The sequence below is a fragment of the Artibeus jamaicensis genome, unplaced genomic scaffold (assembly GCF_021234435.1).
Source record: "Artibeus jamaicensis isolate MK-2021 breed Jamaican fruit bat unplaced genomic scaffold, CSHL_Jam_final contig_465, whole genome shotgun sequence".
Taxonomy (NCBI): Eukaryota; Metazoa; Chordata; class Mammalia; order Chiroptera; family Phyllostomidae; genus Artibeus; species Artibeus jamaicensis.
In genome coordinates, this window is record NW_026521843.1 from 26,624,738 (window position 1) to 26,644,447 (window position 19,710).

Sequence of the window (19,710 nt, forward strand, 5' to 3'; positions counted from 1 at the left end):
TAAATATGTGGATTCATTTATGCATAATCACAAAGAGTAAAAAGAGAGAGAGCCTAAACTTCTAAATCAGGTCAGAAACTTTTCTCAGTTGGTCAATGCACAGAATCACATCACATTTATTGGTGAAAGGTGAACGTGAAATGGCATTCACCTTTAAGTTGGGCTGATTCCGAGACCCTGTCTGACCCTTCCCACATGTGACAGTGCTCCTAACTCTCAAGTTTGAGTGCGGCATTTAAGGTGAAAACACTCAGTCATCAGTAAGCATTTCCATCTGTAAAGTGTTTCAAATAAATCTTTGCTTTAGATTGTTAGGGTGTTGGAAATGTTGATGGAACATTATATTTTAAATGGGTTTCTTTCTAATCCAACTGCTTAGAAACGTGTACACTTTTGAACCACTTTCTTGAGATTAATTAAGTATTGTATTTAGTTTATTTTAAAATTTTATTATGAAAAATTGTATTACAGTTACTTAGCATCATTTAAACATGACCACTACAACACCATTAAATACGTTAAATTGTTTATTTGCAGCATTGCTTTGATTTCTGTAGGGGTCAGTGTTTTGTCGGGTCGGTGGTTGTCAGCCTTTCACCCGTCCTAGTCCCCACCCACTGTAGTTACATGATAATCATATTTGCAGTAGGTTTGTGACCATAACCAGATTTTAAGGTCGGTCAATATGAGCTAGTGTGGTTTTTTATTTTAATTTTTTCCCTGGATTTTTAAAAACCATTAGTGTTGGAGGGGAAGACAAGCCACACCCCAGAGGAGATTCTGACTCTTCTCCTAGCCTGGTTGAGCTCTATCCTAACATCTTTATAACCCTGCCAGGGGTGGCCAACCTTGGTGTCTCTGGGCCACACTGGCAGAGGAGTTGTCTTGGGCCACATGTTAAATACATTGCAACATGCAATCACACAACAATCTCATAATGTGTCAAGTAAATTTACAGTTTTGTGTTGGATCACATTCATAGCCATCCCGGGCTGCATGTGGCCCATGGGCCACGGGTTGGACACCCCTGCTAGACCATTTCCAGAAATGTTTTTTTTGTTGTTGATAAGTTCAATGGATTGATTTCAATACATTATCTTTTAGAGAAAGAGAATGGCAATTGTTAAAACTAGTAATGTTTGTGTATGCTTTTATGATTCAGTGCTGTATCTGCTGGGCAATTGTCATTTTTTTTACTCTATTTGGTAATTTGAAGGTAGAAGTTTTAATGTGGAAACAGGTTTTAAGTGGATTTGCCTTTTCTATTTATGATATAACATTTTCAGACCAGTAAGCTTATGTTTGAACTAAACAAACTGCTAATGTTATTTCAGAAACAAATAAGGATACAAGAAGCTAAAATAATAGAAGAGAAAGCAGCTAAGATCAAAGAATGGGTAACCGTTAAGTTAAATGAGGTATTTATTGCTATATTTTGCCTTTTCTATACCTATGACTTCTTTTGAATATATAGTCATCAGAATATATGATCAGTGTGAGTGAAGCAAAATTCTGATCAGTTGGTTTCCATTACCATTTAGTCCCATTACACGCCCCCGCCCCAGCAATCAGTACACTGCTGTCCAAGTCCTTGAGTCCTCTTTCCTTTTTGCTAGATCTCTCCACCCGCTAACACCGGACCCTGCCCCACCCCTTCCCAGCTGTCATCCTGCTCCTTCCCGCCCTGTCTTGGTAAATGTGAGATAGGTAGCTTCCATTTCAATATTTAATGTATTTCTAAAATGAAAAATATTGGCTCATGTAGTTAGTGTAAGTAGCCATATTCTAATTAGTAGATTTTAGTTCTAATTAATTTTAAATAAGTATAGAATATATATACCATAAAATTTAAATGTATTCAGTATCTGAGAAGTATACATTATTTAGTTTACATGACAGATTAAATGCTAAAATAATTTGGTTTAAAGTAGTTTTCTAGTGAAAAGGGATAGGGATGAAAGCACTTAAAATTCTTAGCTCTGGAAAAAATGAATACTGAAGCCAGAATAGGTTGATAACTTATGCCTATAAATTCATCTCATATTTGCTTAGCATTCCTTATGTGTAACTAGGTATTAAGGTTTTCTAAATATTATAATTTACTAGTATATTTTAGAAATGTTATTTCTGTATAAAAGAATACCATATGTCCTCTTAGCTGGAACTGGAGAATCAGAATCTCCGTTTGATCAACCAAAACCAAATGGAAGAGATAAGAACGATGCAGTCAAAACTACAAGGTATGGCTAATAGTAGACTTTACTCATCCTCACCATCCATGGCCAAAATGTCGTTATGTGACGGTACCTGACTTTATTACAGTCTTAGTTGTTAATTATGCTTCAATAAATCCAGCAAAACTTTGCTGAAGAAAAAAGTTAAAGGCACATGTAAAAAATAAAGGTTATGCAATAAAATAATAAAGAACCTACTATATTACCTTGCCTATAGATTATACCCAATAAATGAGAATATCATAATTATTTTTATATAATTATTATTAAATAAAAAACTACAACATATGAGTGCTTTGACTAAGATAGCTTAATTCGATGCATTTGGCTATGTAGAATTTTACTAGTGAACACTTGAAATATGACTAGCACAACTAAGGAACTGAATTTCACATTTTTACTTAACTCGAATTGATTTATACTTAAATAACCACATGTCCATGCTAAACAACACAAGTAGACAGTAGCGAATAACACAAAGGAGGTGATATTAATTTCAACATTTAATTTCAGATATGTTTCAAAAAAGTTAGTCATGGTATTTTCTATTTTCACTCTATGTCCTGGTTATCAATAGTGATTGAAATTCTGCCAGGCTGACTATTTAGAGCAGAATTTTATAATATGGATAAACCTTTGCATTTTCCAATGCTTAGGTTTTTCAACTTCAAAACCAGAGAGTGGGTGGCAGAGTCAGAGATAAAAATTTACTTAATGTGCTATTCTAGTGATGGCCATGTAAGTGCACAGAGATGAAGAGGAGGTGAATCAGCAGGGGCATTAGATCCATGACCTAGTACAGTGGTTTTCAAACTTATTTAGCAACAGAATACTATTTAAAACAATTTTTTGGTCCTGGACTTCTGGCCAAGATGGAGGCATAGGTAGACACACTGTGCCACTTCACGCAACCACAAGAAGGACAACAACAATTTGAAAACAAAAAACAACCACAGCTGACAGAAACCAAACTATATGGAAGTCTAACAACCAAGGAGTTAAAGAAGACACCTTCACCCTGACCGGTAGGAGGGGCGGAGACGGGCAGCTTGGCAGAGAGGACCCGGCAAGGTGCTGGATGGAAGACCCAAAGAGGCAGCAGACTGTGGGGCAGGGCGCGTAAGGCTGCAACTGGCCAGCAAGGCAGCAGCAGGCAAACCCGGCCGGGTGGCAGATTGCGGACTGGGTGGTCCTACATTCACGTGCAAATAAACTAGGAAAAGCAACTGGGGAGTGAAACAGACCGCACAACCCAGGACTCCTGCAGGGGGAAATAAAGCCTTAAACCTCTGAAAACACCAGTGGGGGATGAAGCAGCAGCAGGAGAAACTCCCAGCCTCACAGGAGAGTTTGTTGGAGAGACCCACAGGGTCCTAGAACGTACACAAGCCCACACACCCGGGAATCAACACCAGAAGGGCCCAATTTGTTTGTGGCAAGCGGCAGAGGGGACCAAAATCTGAGAGAGAGTGGAACGAGTGCCATTGTTCCCTCTCTGACCCTGCCCCCACATTCAGCATCACAACCCAGCAAAGTGGGTTGCCCCACCCTGGTAAGGCTCCACCCCTCACTATGTAACAGGCATGTCAAGACACAAAAAATGGCCCAAATGAAAGAATAGATCAAAGCTCCAGAAAAACTACAACTAAATGATGAAGAGAGAGCCAGTCTATCAGATGCACAGCTCAAAACACTGGGGATCAGGATGCTCACAGAATTGGTTGAATTTGGTCGCAAATTAGATGAAAAAATAAAGGCTACACTAAGCGAAATAAGGGAAAATGCACAGGGGACCAATAGTGGTGGGAAGGAAACTGGGACTCACATCAACAGTGGACCAGAAGGAAGAGAGAAACATTCAACCAGAACAGAATGAAGAAACAAGAACTCAAAAAAATGAGAAGGGGCTTAGGAACCTCCAGGACATCTTTAAATGTCCCAACATTCGAATCATAGGGGTGCCAGAAGGAGAAGAGGAAGAGCAAGAAAGTGAAAACTTATTTCAACAGATAATGAAGGAAAACTTCCCCAATCTGGCAAAGGAAATAGACTTCCAGGAAATCCAGGACACTCAGAGAGTCCCAAAGAAGTTGAACCCAAAGAGGAACACACCAAGGCACATCATTACATTACCCAAGATTAAAATGAAGGAGAGAATCCTAGAAGCAGCAAGAGAAAAGGAGGCAGTCACCTACAAAGAAGTGCCCATAAGACTGTCAGCAGATTTCTCTAAAGAGACCTTACAGGCAAGAAGAGGCTGGAAAGAAGTATTCCAAGTCATGAAAGGCAAGGACCTACATCCAAGATTGCTCTATCCAGCAAAGCTTTAATTTAGAATGGAAGGGCAGATAAAGTGCTTCCCAGATAAGGTCGAGTTGAAGGAGTTCATCATCACCAAGCCCTTATTATATGAAATGTTAAAGGGACTTATCTAAGAAAAAGAAGATAAAAAAATATGAACAGTGAAAGGACGGCAATCTCAGTTATTAACAACCACACCTAAAACAAAAGGAAACTAAAGAAACAACTAGAACAGGAACAGAACCACAGAAATGGAAATCACATGGAGGGTTACAACAGGGGAGTGGGAGGAGGAGAAGGGAGGAGAAGCTACAGAGAATAAGTAGCATAGATGGTGGGGAGAAAATAGACAGGGGGAGGGCAAGAGTAGTGTGGGAAATGTAGAAGCTAAAGAACTTATGACACATGGACATGAACTAAAGGGGGGAAATGTAGGTGGGAGGGGGAGTGCAGGGCAAAGGGGAGTGAAGGGAGGAAAATGGGACAACTGTAATAGCATAATCAATAAAATATATTAAAAAATAAAAAACCCAACTTTTTTTGTATAGAATTTCGAGAGATAAAACAGGTTAAAGGTATTATTGGATTTAGAGTCCAACAGACTTAGCTTCGCCCAAGCCTCTTCCTCTCCCCTCTGGGACATTTCCACAAGGCCCTGGGGGTTCCCAGAATGCATTGGAAAACATTCTGGCATGGCAGAAAGAACACAGGCTTTGAAGTCAACTTTAATACTCTACAATTTAATAATCCTTATGTCTCCAGATTTTTTTACATTAGCAAATGGTGATTGTAATAGCGCCATCTCAGTTTCATGGGAGGTGAGGGTGTTCATTATAGGACATATGAAAGTATTTTGTCTACTGCATGTTAGCACTTACTGCCCTCATTTTGCAAAGGGAAAAACTCTTTTTTTTTCCTCTTCTCTATACTTTTGACGCCAGATGTGGGACTTTGCCCACACCAAGCAATTCTTTAATTCTCAGAGGACACCAACTAGGTGTCCTACAAATTCAACTCAATTCTGACATCATCTACCTGGAGTTAGCATCAGATCCTGAAGTGAAGACCTCAGTCCCGCAAAACTATCCCCACCTTCCACTTCAGACCCAACCCCGAGTACAGATTGTGGTCACTCCTGTTTCTGCCCAACTGGCTATGAGCTGGAGGTTTATGACCCCCCTCTTCAGGTGTGATCATGTGCTAGCGCAGCACCCAGAACACAGGTAAACAGTTTACTGACTAGATTACTTGTTTATTACGAAGGGTATGACTCAGGAACAGCCAGATGGAAGAGGTATGTAGGGCAAGCTGTGGGAGAAGAGGCACAGAGCTTTTGTGCTCTATCTAAATGCATCACCCAGCCTATGGCCATACCACCCTGAACGCCCCTGATCTCATCTACATGCATCATCCTCTAAGCATCCCCATGTGTTCACCAACCCGGAAGCTCTCTGAACCCCATCCTTTTGGGTTTTTATGGAGGTTTCACTATGTAGGCATAATTGACTGGTTAAATAATTAAATCATTGGCCACTGGTGATTAATTCAACTGCCATCCCTTCTCCCTTTGCCTGAGGTCAGAGGTCGGGTGTGAAGAGTGAGGCTGAAATTTCCAAACTTTTAATCACTTGGTGCTTTTCCTGGCAACCAGTCCTCATCCTGAGGCTGTCTCCTTATTTACATAAACCCAGATTTGTCTGAAAGGGCTATTATAAAAGGGCTAGTATAAAAACAAAAGATACCTTGATCCCTATTACTTAGGAAATGCCAAGGATTTTAGAAGCTATGTGGCAGGAACCATGGATGAAGACCAAAATATGTATCTCTTGTATCACAAATTTCCTCCATCTATATGATAAGAAACAGGTGTTCTGATAGTTGATCTGGAATTCCATATTTAGAATTAAAGTTTCAAGTCCTTGTGTTGGTTATCAAATTGAAATAGATCAGATCTACTAAGCCCACTCTCAAAAGGCTATTTTTCCCTGCTATTCTTAGCTTGCAATTCTAGTATTAATTGGCAGTCTCTTAGATTTGGGCTGGATAAGAATAGATATGATATATGTAGCTGTAATATTATATAGTTGACCCTTGAAAAACACATGGGTTAGGGGCACTGATGCCTGTGCAGTTAAAAATCCAGGTAGAATTTTGACTCCCCCCCAAACTTATGTTGTCCTTTCAGTATCAGTGGGGGATTGTTTCTAGGATTCCCTGCAGATACCAAAACCCATGGATGCTCAACTTCCCTAAATAATATCACACAGATTGATGCATATATTCAGCCCTCTGCATCCCAGGACTCCCAGCCACATATGGAAAACAGTACAGGCATTTATTGAAAAAAAAATCTCTGTGTAAGTGAATCCACACAGTTCTAACTTGTGGTTTTCAAGGGTCATCTACAGTTTAAAAACTATATGCATGCATATGATTACTAAACTATTTTGAGTTCTGTGAGAAATAATCAACATGAAAATAATAAAAGATACATCTGATGGTATACCCTGTATAAAGGTGTTTTTCTTCAATTGTACACAATTATCAGTTGTCATTTAACCTAACCTTTGGTGATATCCCAGAGTTAAGAATTCAGTTTTCTTGAAAACCTTTATTACTATCATTGGATCTCCATTCTTTTGATGTTACAAGTGGCAATATTACAAATCCTAAAAGATGAATTAAACCCATAATTAGTCCACTAGCTATCCAGTGGGCTAGTCTGGATAATCTAAATTATCAATCCAGAGACTTCTCCCACCCTTTTGTTCCTCTAAAGAAGTGATTAAGGCTGTCAGTACTGTGATCACTGTAGACCAAGCCCCTTCACCTGTTTTCTCATGACAAACATGCTAAAAAGTATAATAAGCAAAAGTTATTACAGTGATCATGTGATCTTTGCCCCAGGGATGATCTAAATTTCCTGTTTGTCTTGGCAGCAAAGAACTTGGTCACTTTTTCTTCACCATTAGTAGCATTACTGCAGAATCAAATTTTACCAGTACTTGACTGGTATTCACCAGTACTTTATTTTGCAAGAAGCTCTAGTACTCTAATTGTTTATCATCTGGTTCATTTTGTTTTTGTGGTTATTTAATAACTAAGTGCTGTCAAGGAATTGGATATTTTTCTCTCTGCAGTTAATATATATGTATGTATGTGTGTAAACATATATACATATTTCATATATATATACATATATAATATACACACACATATATTTTATCCTCTCCCAAGAGCATTTTTTCCTCATTGCTTTTAGAGAGAGAGAAAGGGAGAGAGGGAAACAACGATGTGAGAGACAAGCATTGATTTGTTGCCGTATATGCATCCAGACCAGGGATCAAACCTGCAACCTTTTGGTTACAGGACAAAAGCTGCAACCAACTAAGAGCCACACTGGCCAGGGCAAAAAAATATTTCGACCATTAAACTATTTAAGAAGACTTAAAAAATTGTTTTTATCCTTACCTGAGAATACTTTTTCATTGCTTTCAGAGAGAAAGGAAGGGGGGGGGGAGAAAGGGTGAGAGAGAGACAGAAAGAGACGTCAGTGTGAACCAGAAACGTCAGTTGGTTGCCTCCCATCCATGCCCTAACCCGAGATTGAACCTGCAACCCAGACATGTGCCCCGACTGGGAATCAAACCCACAACTTTTTGGTGCACAGATGACACTTCAGCCAACCAAGCTACAGTGGCCAGGGCTAAACAGATTTCAAATGCTGGCATGTGATGCTAGACATTGAGGGTTCCATGTTACTATATGTAAATAAATATTAAATTTGGTTATGTAAGTCCCATCATGTAGGTCTTTTGGCAATGCTTTCTTAAAATCTGACACCAAAATCAAAAGCAAAATTAAACAAGTGAAACTACATCAAACTAAAAGCCTTCTGCACAGCAAAGGAAACCATCAATAAAATGAAGAGGCAACCTACTGAATGGGAGAAAATATTTTCAAATCATGTATCCAGTATATATAAAAATGCATACAACTCAATAGAATGGCAAAAAAAGAAAGAGAAAGGGAGAAAGAAAGAGAAAAAGAAATAATCTGTTTACGAAATGGGAATAGGACCTTAATAGACATTTTCCAAAAACATGCAGATGGCCAACGGATACCTGATAGGACGCCGAGCAGCATTAATCATCAGGGAAATGCAAGACAACAACGAGATATCACCTCACACCTGTCAGAATGACTATTATCAAAAAGACAAGAAACATTAAATGTGAACAAGGATGTGGAGAAAAGGGAACCCTCATGCACTCTTAGTGGTAATGTAAATTGGTTCAGCCACCATGGAAAAGAGTACTGAGGTTTTTTAAAAAAATTAAAAATAGAACTACCATGTGATTCAGCAGCTCTACTTCTGGGTATTTATCCAAAGAAAATGGAAACACTAATTCAAAAACATATATGCACCCCGATGTTTATTGTAGCATTATTTATAATAGCCATGATATGGAAATAATTTAAATATTTATCGATGGAGGAATGGATAACAAAGCTCTTTATGTGTAATATTACCCAACCATAAAAAGAATGAAATCTTGGCATTTATAAGAACACGTTTGGACTGCAAGGGCATTATGCTAAGTGAAATAAGTCAGATAGAGAAAGGCAGATACCTTATGATCCTTTATATGTGGAATCTAAAAATAAATAAAACAGTTTAAAAACAAGCTCATAGACACAGAGAACATTTTGGGTAGTTGCAAGATAGGAAGTAGGAGAGATGGGTGAATTTTTTTGTTTGTTTAAATAAATTGAATAATAAATGAAAAAATGACCTTTAGGATTTTCAGGCTTTTATTTCAGGTATGACGAGTAATTTGTCCAAGTTTTTTTATATGCTTTGGTTCATTTTTATTTAACAAACTAAAAAAAATTCAGACCTTGATTTTGATTAATGATCTTGCAGAAGTTCAAGGGAAGAAGTCATCCGGTGCCTCTACCCCAAAGCTTTTGGAAGGCCAGCGCCTGAGCAGTTTGACCTTTGGGTGCTTCTTATCCCGAGCACGGAGTCCTCCTCAAGTAGTAAAATCTGAGGAAATGAGCAAGATATCATCGAAAGAACCCGAGTTCACGGAAGGAAAAGACATAGAAGGTATTTATGGACTAGCAGAATTTGACTTGACATTCTTTTACAGGGAAGAATCATTTGCTAAGATGAATCCTCAGACAGCTGAATTTTCTTTTTTAATTTTTAATTTGTTCATCACTCAAAAGAGTAAATATACAAACTCTATCTGGATGACTCATTGTAGTTTCCTTATTTCCAATTTGACAATTGGATATTTTATGGGAACGTTTTTAAAGAGCAGTACAGCATTTAACTTTGCGTATCCAGTTTTCTTCAGGCTTTTTCCCTTTTTTTCAGAGGCTTTGCCAGTGACACGGAGGAGAAGCTGTTTTCCCCCTCTTGATACTTCTTCCTACAGTAGGAAGCAGTGATATTTAAAATGAATAAGTTTACACTTGTACCTATTTGGTACTTGTTTTAGCTCAGCACTTCAGATTAGAGCTATGAAGTTTCTATTCATTATTTATTTAAAATATTTAAAAATGATCTAATATTAAACAGGACACCGCAACCTTATAAAGAAAAAGAGCTCAAGGGTACAGTTTCATAATCACTTTGATCTTTGCTTTATTGCTTCGAAGAAGAAAATATTTACCTAGATGTTAAAACTCTGGGCCTGTGTGCAGATTTCTGTTCTTTGTTTAGTCTTGAAGTCCCTCCAAATTTGGTTTTGTAGTACAGCTGCTGACTTTGCCACCGAGGGTGACTTTTCCCAGGTGTTCTAGGGACCCTTAAATTTGCATCTTCTCTATTTTCAGTTCCTGTTTTCTTTCCTCAGAGGAGAAATATTATAGCCTTAAAAGTCTATGTTTGATTATCTAATCCTGAAAACTAATTGGAAAAACACGTTTTTCCAATTAGACGGCTCCTTTGCTATTCACTTTCATGCCATTACTTGCAATTTTTTTTGTGAAATCATTTTAATTCCCTTCCCACTTTCTAACACTCAGTTGAGTGTAGCTCAGTACAGTTGAGGTTGCCTGTACTGAAGCTCTTGTTTATTTGCAAATTTAACAAGTTGCCTGATACCAAATCGTAAAGTTTATGTGTCCAACCTCTAGATCTGTAGTTATGAAGGTCATATCTGTGTCTTTATGTTTTCCAAGGTTTTTTTGTACTCTTCAGTCTAAATTTTTAGTTCACTATTCCTGAAGCCAATTGTTTATACTGTTAATTAAGTTATAAACAAGATAAGCCCTATCTAAAGACATTTTTAGAGGAGTGTTATTCTTATTATAAAAACACATTTTGTAGTTATGCTTAAACCAAAAGTCAAAGGAGGAAAGTCTTTCTCTGTTTATGTTTTCTTCATGGTTTTGCATATTTCCTGCATTGAAGTTTGGGAACAAAGTGTGGTACTTAAATTATATTTATTATGTTTAAATTTACTTACAATAATTTTGAAATATAGTTGAAAAAGGGTTGTCATTTTCTTTGCTTCTAAAATATATTTAGTGGTATTCATTTTTTTAGTGGCTGTTTTCACATTTTACTTTTTTTATTATGTCTCCTTAGACTATTGCCAGTTTCTTCCCCCAATATGCTCATTTGTAAAAAGCAGTTTAATTTTGATACTGTGCTACTGAAGTGTTAAGACTCCATGTTTTATATAGAGTTTCTCACTTCTAAACTTGTGTTTAAAAAAGACGCATGACTTAAAAAAAAAAGAACTGGGGACCTGACTGGTGTGGCTCAGTGGACTGAGTGCCAGACTGCAAACTGCAGGGTCCCCGGTTCAATTCCCAGTCAGGGCACATGTCTGAGTTGCAGGCCAGGTCCCTAGTTGGGGGCATGTGAGAGGCAACTACACGTCGATGTTTCTCTCCCTCTTTTTCTCCTTCCCTTCTCCTCTCAAGGAATGAATAAATAAAATCTTTTAAAAATAAAGAAATAAAAATTCTTTAAAAATAAAAGTAAAAAAGGATAATGTCAGTTAACTTTATTCTTATAAAATTCCAGTTTTTACAATGTAGTTACATAAAGCTAAATGTATAGAAAAATTATATTATTAAAGACAACGTGCTAACATGATGCATTCTTTTGTAGAAATGGAAATTCCAGAAAAGTCTGTCGATAACCAAATTCAAGAAAACAACCGAGGTCAGAGAACATTGCGTCAAACCCCGTGTGTCTCAGAACAGAATCGGAAAACAAGACCAAGCTTTGTTACAGAGGGCAGTTTATCCCAGAATTCTGGGGCTCCAGTGAGTGACTGGAGTTCCGATGAGGAAGACGGGAGCAAAGGAAGATCCAAGTCCAGGTACACGTCCACCCTTTCCAGCCACACATCAGAGGAAGGGGCCCAGTGTAGCAGGATGGGCAGTGAGACGTATCTGACAGCGTCCGATGACAGCAGTTCTATATTTGAAGAAGAGACTTTTGGCATAAAGATACCAGAACACAAGAAGCTGTATTCTTGGCAACAGGAAGCACAATGGAAAGCTCAGAATAGTCTTCATGGAAAGGGAAATTCTGAATCAAGTAAAAAAGAACATGATAGTTCTTCAGATGAACTGAATAAAAAATTCCAGTCTCAGAGACTGGATTATTCATCTTCATCGAGTGAGGCCAACACCCCAAGCCCTATTTTGACCCCAGCTTTGACTCCAAAGCATCCTAACCTCCTGCCTGGAAAAGGAACACAATTAGTGCCTTCATCACACCTGCCACCCCCAAAGTTAAGGATTCCTAATGTTTTCAGTATAAGTGTAGCACTGGCCAAACGGCACTTAAGCCAGCCACAGTTAAGCTCCGACAGGATGTTTGGTACAAACAGAAATGCTATAAGCATGATACGACCACTGAGACCTCAGGAAACAGATCTTGATCTAGTTGACGGCGACAGTACAGACATTTCAGAGAACATGGACACCAGTTGTGATGATGGATTGTTTTCCTACGACTCACTGGAATCTCCGTGTTCAGATGACCAGGAAACCTGTAACCCGGCCAAGAAGGCGGCGTGCAGCAAACCTCCAACGCCTCCCCTGCACCGTTTTCCCTCCTGGGTAAGTTACCTTGCAGTGTGCAGCGCACACACACTCCTTCCTTAACACTCACTTTCAGGGTCCACTTCTCTTCCTGTTTCTTTTCAAGTCCAGCTTTATTCTGACAGTTCTGAGTTTTCAGAATATAATTTCCTCTTCTCTTTCTCACTGAGTTCTGAATCAGCTGAGAGATAAGATAAGGATAAGACTGATGGGAGATCAAAATATTACCTTTATTGCTGATAAAACTGCATTTAGAGAATTGGTGGGCAAATAGGCTTTCTAATATTGGACCTTAGGATTAGCAGATTTATTTACCTGGTGGTGCTGAACCTCTACAGCCTTCTGCCAGTGAGGCCGTGCCTCTGAAACTTACAACCTAATGCAAGAACACTTGGTTGTTTCCTGAGCGCAGGTACTTCTCCAGAGAAAGGGGAGAGGAAGGTGCTGGGCTCTCTATGTTCAGTGTCTTCTTCTAAGCTTCCCAATCGCATTAAGCCACTCCTCCTCCTGGGGGAGGAGAGAGATCAGGAGTGTTCAGTCACTGGAGCTCCCTCCACAAGGGAGAAAACATCAAGGATAGAGAAGGTAACTCTTCAACTGTGTAATACGTTTGTGTCAATTCTCAACCTAGATGCTTCACTCTTATTGGTCATCTGCTCTTGTACTTAATTGTGTATCTGATTGGCTTAAAGAGAAATTTTATTTTACTTTCCATGAGCTTATAAAGCCAGTGCTTTAACCAAAAGCATCTTCCTCTATATACGGAATAGAACTGAAATTTTTCCATTGAAACACTGATCATTAATACAATAATTAACACATCAATTACGTGATTCTTCCTAGAATTGCCAGATTTAAAAAATTCTTCCTGTATTTGAAACAAAGTGAAATGATCTGTAGCTTTGTTTTCCTTTCCATAGTGACAAAATTTAACCTTTGACCTCCAGAGAAACATCTTGGTTGCAGGAGTTGTTGGTATTTTTTATTTAGTGAACAATACAATTAAGCAAATTAAGATGACTATGTTTTCCTGGTATAAACTCAGGCCTTGGGATGTATCAGCTTTTATTTACTTTCAGAAGCACCTTTCATTGCAGTGTCCATATAAAACCATCTGCAGTTTATTACTAAATTCTGGACAGAAAAAAAAAGTGGATGTTATTGGCATGTAAATCTCTGGAATTCTAGTTATGTTACCCTTTAGGCATTGAGGAGTTGAAATTTTGCTTCTGCTCTTATGTTGCGATTTCCAGAGATTTAGGTTAGGCTTTCAAGTTTGTTTTAGTTGGCAAACCATTTCACTACTTTTTTTTTTTTTTTGCCTTTCTTGCTTTTCCTCATCTTCTGAAACTATTCGGTCCTGAAAAAGTAGTATTGTTTTTCAGAAACCTTTTAAGCAGACTGGCCAAGTTGGAGGTTATATTTCTGTTTATTGGTATTTTCAGGTTTCAAGGAAAAGAAATAAATTCTAACTACCTCAATTTATGGAAGTGTATTTTAAGGATTTTTAAGAGTTTAAGATATAGCCCATCCTTACTGAACTTGAGTATCATTCAAAATAAAATAGTCACGTTAGGGGGACAGCATGTGAGAATTAAATAGCACCTCTGAGAGCTCCTTAGAAACAGGTGACTCCATTGCCCCTGGTCCAGTGGCTCAGCGTGCCCTCTCCTGTCCACAGCGACCTTCTTCTCTCACTACTACTAACTACTGTGCTCCACTCTCTCAGGGCTTCTAGATGTCTCATATTTCCTGCTTACTGCCTTATTTTTATTCTTCTGTTCTGTTGACTCTGCTGTTTGTCAGTCTTGGATGTATCTCACAATCAAAGAAACCACGTCGGAGTTATTCAGGCAGCCAGTCTTCAATCCAAAGTGACTCAGATAGTCAGAGATCTCATGCTCATTACCTCACAGGCCACTGGCTAGCACCGTCTTGAGCAGGGCTGCCCTACTTGCCACTCTACCATGGCCCAGACCACTGTGTCCAGGTCAGGTGCCTTACGAAGCTCAGGACACAGTGATCTGTTTATTAGAATCAGCCTGGAGTCCCTGTTCTCCCAGGGAGCAGGCATAATAGCCTTTTTAGTACCCGTTTCAGAGATCTCTCTAAGAGAAGAAGAGAAAGCAAAATTAGAACCTACTTTTGGAACAGATAACATTAGAAATGCCACTGCAGTTCTCAAATTCAACTATTATTTGACCTCAGGTGTTTCTTCAACTTCTTTGAAATATGAAGATGATAACACTTAAATGCTACTCTGTCTGCAATTCCTGATTTCAGGGGTTTTTTTCTTTTTACTTCTACCATATTCTAGAATGGCAGAATATTAAAGGTAATATTTGTGTGTAGTCAGGGATTATGAATGGTTTCTGGCTGCATGTTACAGCCACTCAAGGTTCTCCCTTTTTATTCCTTAACCATATTCCAGAATGGTAGAAAGGCGGTATCTGTGTATAGTCAGCGACTGGCTGTGAGTAAGCTTTCTCTTACTTTTTTCCTATCTCTCCAAAAGAATGTAAAATACCAAGCAGAAACTTGGGAACACAGATAAAAAATGGAGGGACTCACGGATGGAAAAGCCCTCTGCAGTGCTGTTCAGGGTGGCGTATTTTAGTTGGCAATGACAGTTTTGTAATAATGCTGTACTCTAGTGCGCATTAAATGGAGAGCAAATGAAAAGCATGTGTGTTGAGAGTAATCATTTCTTTGCCTTAAATATCCCGTTTAAATCTTTCTTTTCCATTAGGAAAGCAGAATTTATGCTGTAGCCAAATCAGGCATTCGAATGTCTGAGGCCTTCAATATGGAGAATGTTAATAAAAGTAAGTGATTTTGCATGCTACCACGTGGATGGACCTTGAGGACACTGCGCTAGTGAAATAAGCAGTCACAAAAAGATGCTCATATGAGGAATCTAAAGTAGTCGTGGTCCTAGAAACAGAAAGTAAAATGCTGGTTACTGGGGGTTGGGGGAGGGGGAAGGTGGAGTAGTTGTTTAATGGATATAGCGCCTCAGATTTGCAAGATACAACGTTGTCAGGACCAGAGTCACAACAATGTGAATAAATTTAAAATGAACTGACCTGTACACTCTAAATGGTTAAGATGGCAAATTTTATCTTATGTGGTTTTTTTACAATAAAAAATATCTTTTTAAAAAGTGATTTTGTACTGCTGTTTCACTAGCCAAGGACTTTCTAAATAATAGAATTATTTAAGCTTTCATAAAGTTATTTCTAGGATTGCTGATTTGTATTTTGAAATTCATGTTACTCAGTATAAGGGCATATAAATGTTCAGCTCTCTCATTATGAGAGCTGTACCTCATTATGTTTTTACCTAAAAAAGGCTAAATAAAGCAAGGAAATTGTGGAGTTTTAGCCCTTTAAAGTAAAAATACTGGTCGCTATGTTTTCAGAGTTTAAAATACACTTCAGTTTTTTTTGCCTTCCTTCCTTCCTCTGTCTTCCTTTCTTTCATCAAAAAATTATTATAGAGGCAGCACATGCCATTATAAAGGAATAAAACCAAGTCATAAAGAGCTGTCTTTAATAAAAAGAAAGCATTTCCTGTGGTTTCTTATACTTATCCCACCACTAATCTGTATCTCAGATATAACCACTGATGTTCTATTTCTTTCCAACTATCTTATGTTCTTCCCATTTAGGCAATCATATTCTCACTTTTCCACTTGAGGTTCATCTGATAAGGCTTAAGAATGATGCTGTTTTAACACCATTCACTAATAGGGCTGTGAATAATCAGAGGATATCTTCATAGGGTACTGAACCAGCCAGCAGGGGTTTGTACTTATTTCTGCCCAGCCTGAGCTGGTTGGAGATGCTGTAGAAATAAAACCCATGATCCTTGCTCTCAAAGAGCTTACAGTCTAGTTGGGGAACTAGTGCACATAAGGAAATAAGGAACCGTGTAAGAGAGTGTAAAATTGAACCTGCAAATGCCATAGTTCTTAAAGTAGACTGTATAATGAATAATCGTGTGTGTTAATCTGGTTTCTCTTTTAACTGGAGATTTTTTTGATTCACATTCATAAGAAATAGGCCTAATGGCTGGTTAAAAGTTTGTTTTTTTTTAATTATTTTGTTTTCTGTTTCAGATTCTGTTGCAATGCTTTCCTACACCACATCTGGACTTTATACATCTCTGATATACAAGAATATGACAACCCCAGTGTATACAACTTTGAAGGGGGTAACTCATTATTGTTACTGTTACATGCATGCTTCTCTTCATCGTAGATCAAGAAAACTGTTTACTCAAGCTCCAGATTCCATTCTTGTCATGTTACAGACTCCCATTATAGGGAGGTTTAGAACTCACTCTACTATAGCATAAAAAGATGAAAAATGCAAAATCTGGAGAAGATATTTATTCTTATCAGTATTAGAGGTCTGAGTCCATATTTGTTATGTCTCGTGTGATACTCCGCCCCCTCTATCCAGGGGTGTCCAAACCGTGGCCCAGAATGCAGACCAACACAAAATCGTAAATTTACTTAAAGCCTTTTTTTTGTTCATCAGTTTTCCCTAGTGTTTGTGTATTTAATGTGTGGCCCAAGACAACTCTTCTTCTTCCAGTGTGGCCCAGAGATGCCAAAAGGTTGGACACCCCAAAGTAAATATATTATTAATGATGTAATGAAAACTCCTAATTAAGAAAGATCTTTCCGTCACTGCCGGGGTACCCCTCCCTTGCTTGAAGAACCCAGTTAAAATAAATGTCATCAGATATTCATGGCCTTATGTTTTCAGGAATCTTTTATAATTGACAAGCACTCTGCTAATTAAAATTTGGGACTTAACAACATGACTTTGATAATGGCAAAATATATTCTTGTATTCCTTTAACAAATTTAATCCTGTGACTTCTGGTAAAACATTCCATAGCTTAAGAGAGAGAGGACCTAACAGACGCATACATACAGTTTGTTCCGACTTTCTTTAGAAGGCGACCCAAATCAGCAGCAGCCCATTCCTGGACGACTCCTCCGGGTCAGAGGAAGAAGACAGCTCCAGGTCCAGCTCCCGAACTTCGGAGTCAGACACGCGCAGTCGTAGTGGGCCGGGCAGCCCCAGAGCCATGAAACGAGGTGAGAGAAAGTCTCGGGCGTACAGCACAGTTCCACGTAATTCAGAACATTTCATGGGACTTTTATCTCCCGTGGATTTTTTTTTAAAAGTCAAAGTACTTGTTTTAAGCCACAGAGAAAAGAGAATTAGCCTAGGATTAAGACACATATTCTCAGTTGTCTTCATATTTCTAGACAAGCCACTTCGGCTTTTTTTGTTTAACCACATCATTTGTGTAAAAGAGATAATCACTTTATCATGAGAATAAAGTGAGATCCTAGGCCTACATGAGATTTCTCTTTAATAGTGTGTGGCATTTTGGATAATTTATGGGATAGATGCATTCCAGCTCAATTTGCTACACTGCCAAAGGGCAGCAAAGACATTTAAAAATTTGGTGGTTAATGTGATGTTAAAATGGAAATCAACAAAAAAATTACGTTGGATATATTTATGATTTTTAGTGGATTTTGAAGAAATATTTGGCCTAGGTAGAGGTTATAGAGAGATCCTATCACCCTAAATGGCATCTATATTTACAAAAGCATTTAATTGCCATGATATGTTTGTTGGTTCTCAAATCGTGTTCCGTGGAGCTCCTAGGTACTCCCAAACCCCTTGGTTCAATTGGAGTTTCTCAGCTTTCACAGGTTTAATATGTGGGGCTTCCACTGCTCTCTCTGCTCGTACCTTGATCCCTGACAGCTAGAATCGGGTGACATCACACATTTGGTCCCGATACTGCAAGGGCTCATAGTGGGTATAAGGTGATACGTGATTCTTTTCTGTCCTTCCTTATCTCCTTTTTTCTGCTCCTTCACTCAGCTCTGACCACACTGCCATTCCTAGAACATTCCAGGCATGCTTTTATTTCAAGACCTTTGTCCTGGCTGTGTCCTCTGCATGGTGTTCTTCACCCAGATGTCTGTATGGCGAACTCCCACACCACTTTCAGGGCTCGTGCAAACCCCGCCTTCTTAGCGAGCTCTAGGCTGACCACACCATTCAAGTGCAGTCCTTCGCCCTTCTCCAACTGCTAGATTTTTTTAAAATCCCTTTAGTCTGTTCTACGTATTTTTTTCCACAGGGCTTACTGCCTGTTTGCTATGTCTCCCCCGACTAGAATCTGTGTTCCCTGAGCACAGAAAATGTTCTCTTTTGTTGTCTGTTCTGCCCTTACCACCTAGGTTGGTGCCTAACATACTGGCCCTAGAGCTGCAAGCCTGGTATTGGCTCTCCAGCATTGCCTCTGCCTGGTTTTATTCACTTGGACAGAGCCTTTGATTTCTGGACCTTAGTCTCCTTAGAGAATGAAGGAATTGACTAAGATTTCTAAGGTCTTTTATAGATCTAAATTTCTGTTATTCCATGTAATATAAAGATATTACTGTTATCACAACAGTGACTTGTCTTACTTAAATAAATAATAGTAGTGGTTTAGTGACATTGTCCTAATGTCCCTTAAATGTTAATACTTTTAAAAATTGCTGGATACTGTAATTAATGATGACCTAAGTCCTTGATTTTATTTAATATATTCAAAATCTCCATTGTAATGACCCTTCAAATGTATCTTGCAATTTGCATATCTTCTTCTAAAAGGGCAAGTGAATTGTGAAAATGTTCCCTTGAATTTTATTTTATATGAAATTTTAAATTTTATATAAAATTGAATATGAAATAGGGTATTTTATATTCAGTGGCATATGAAATAGTGTGTTCATATCTTTAAATCATATTGCTTCTCTTTTAAAAAAGATTTTTTTAAAGTTTTTATTTATTTGTTTTTAGAGAGAGGGGAAGGGAGGGAGAAAGAGAGAGAAACATCAGTGTGTGGTTTCCTCTTGCGCACCCCCTATTGGGGACTTGGCCCGCAGCCCAGGCATATGCCTTAACTGGGAATCAAACTGGTGACCCTTTGGTTTGCAGACTGGCACTCAATCCACTGAGCCACACCAGCCAGGGCTAAAAAAGATTTTTTAAATCTATAAACTAGTAGTATT

At 38.4% G+C, this 19,710-nt stretch overlaps 1 protein-coding gene across 4 annotated transcripts in view; it reads left to right on the top strand.

Annotated features, from left to right (window-relative positions):
• PLEKHH2 (pleckstrin homology, MyTH4 and FERM domain containing H2) overlaps window positions 1-19,710 on the top strand; it is a 101,771-nt gene that overhangs the window by 24,864 nt on the left and 57,197 nt on the right. For all 4 annotated transcript variants that reach the window (XM_037162070.2, XM_037162071.2, XM_053667067.1 and 1 more), the window contains 7 exons: window positions 1,335-1,418; window positions 2,159-2,240; window positions 9,463-9,648; window positions 11,671-12,632; window positions 15,364-15,439; window positions 16,735-16,829; window positions 17,583-17,727. In XM_037162070.2, the coding sequence (XP_037017965.2) occupies window positions 1,335-1,418; window positions 2,159-2,240; window positions 9,463-9,648; window positions 11,671-12,632; window positions 15,364-15,439; window positions 16,735-16,829; window positions 17,583-17,727 (1,630 nt within the window). The remainder of the gene's footprint in view (window positions 1-1,334; window positions 1,419-2,158; window positions 2,241-9,462; window positions 9,649-11,670; window positions 12,633-15,363; window positions 15,440-16,734; window positions 16,830-17,582; window positions 17,728-19,710) is intronic.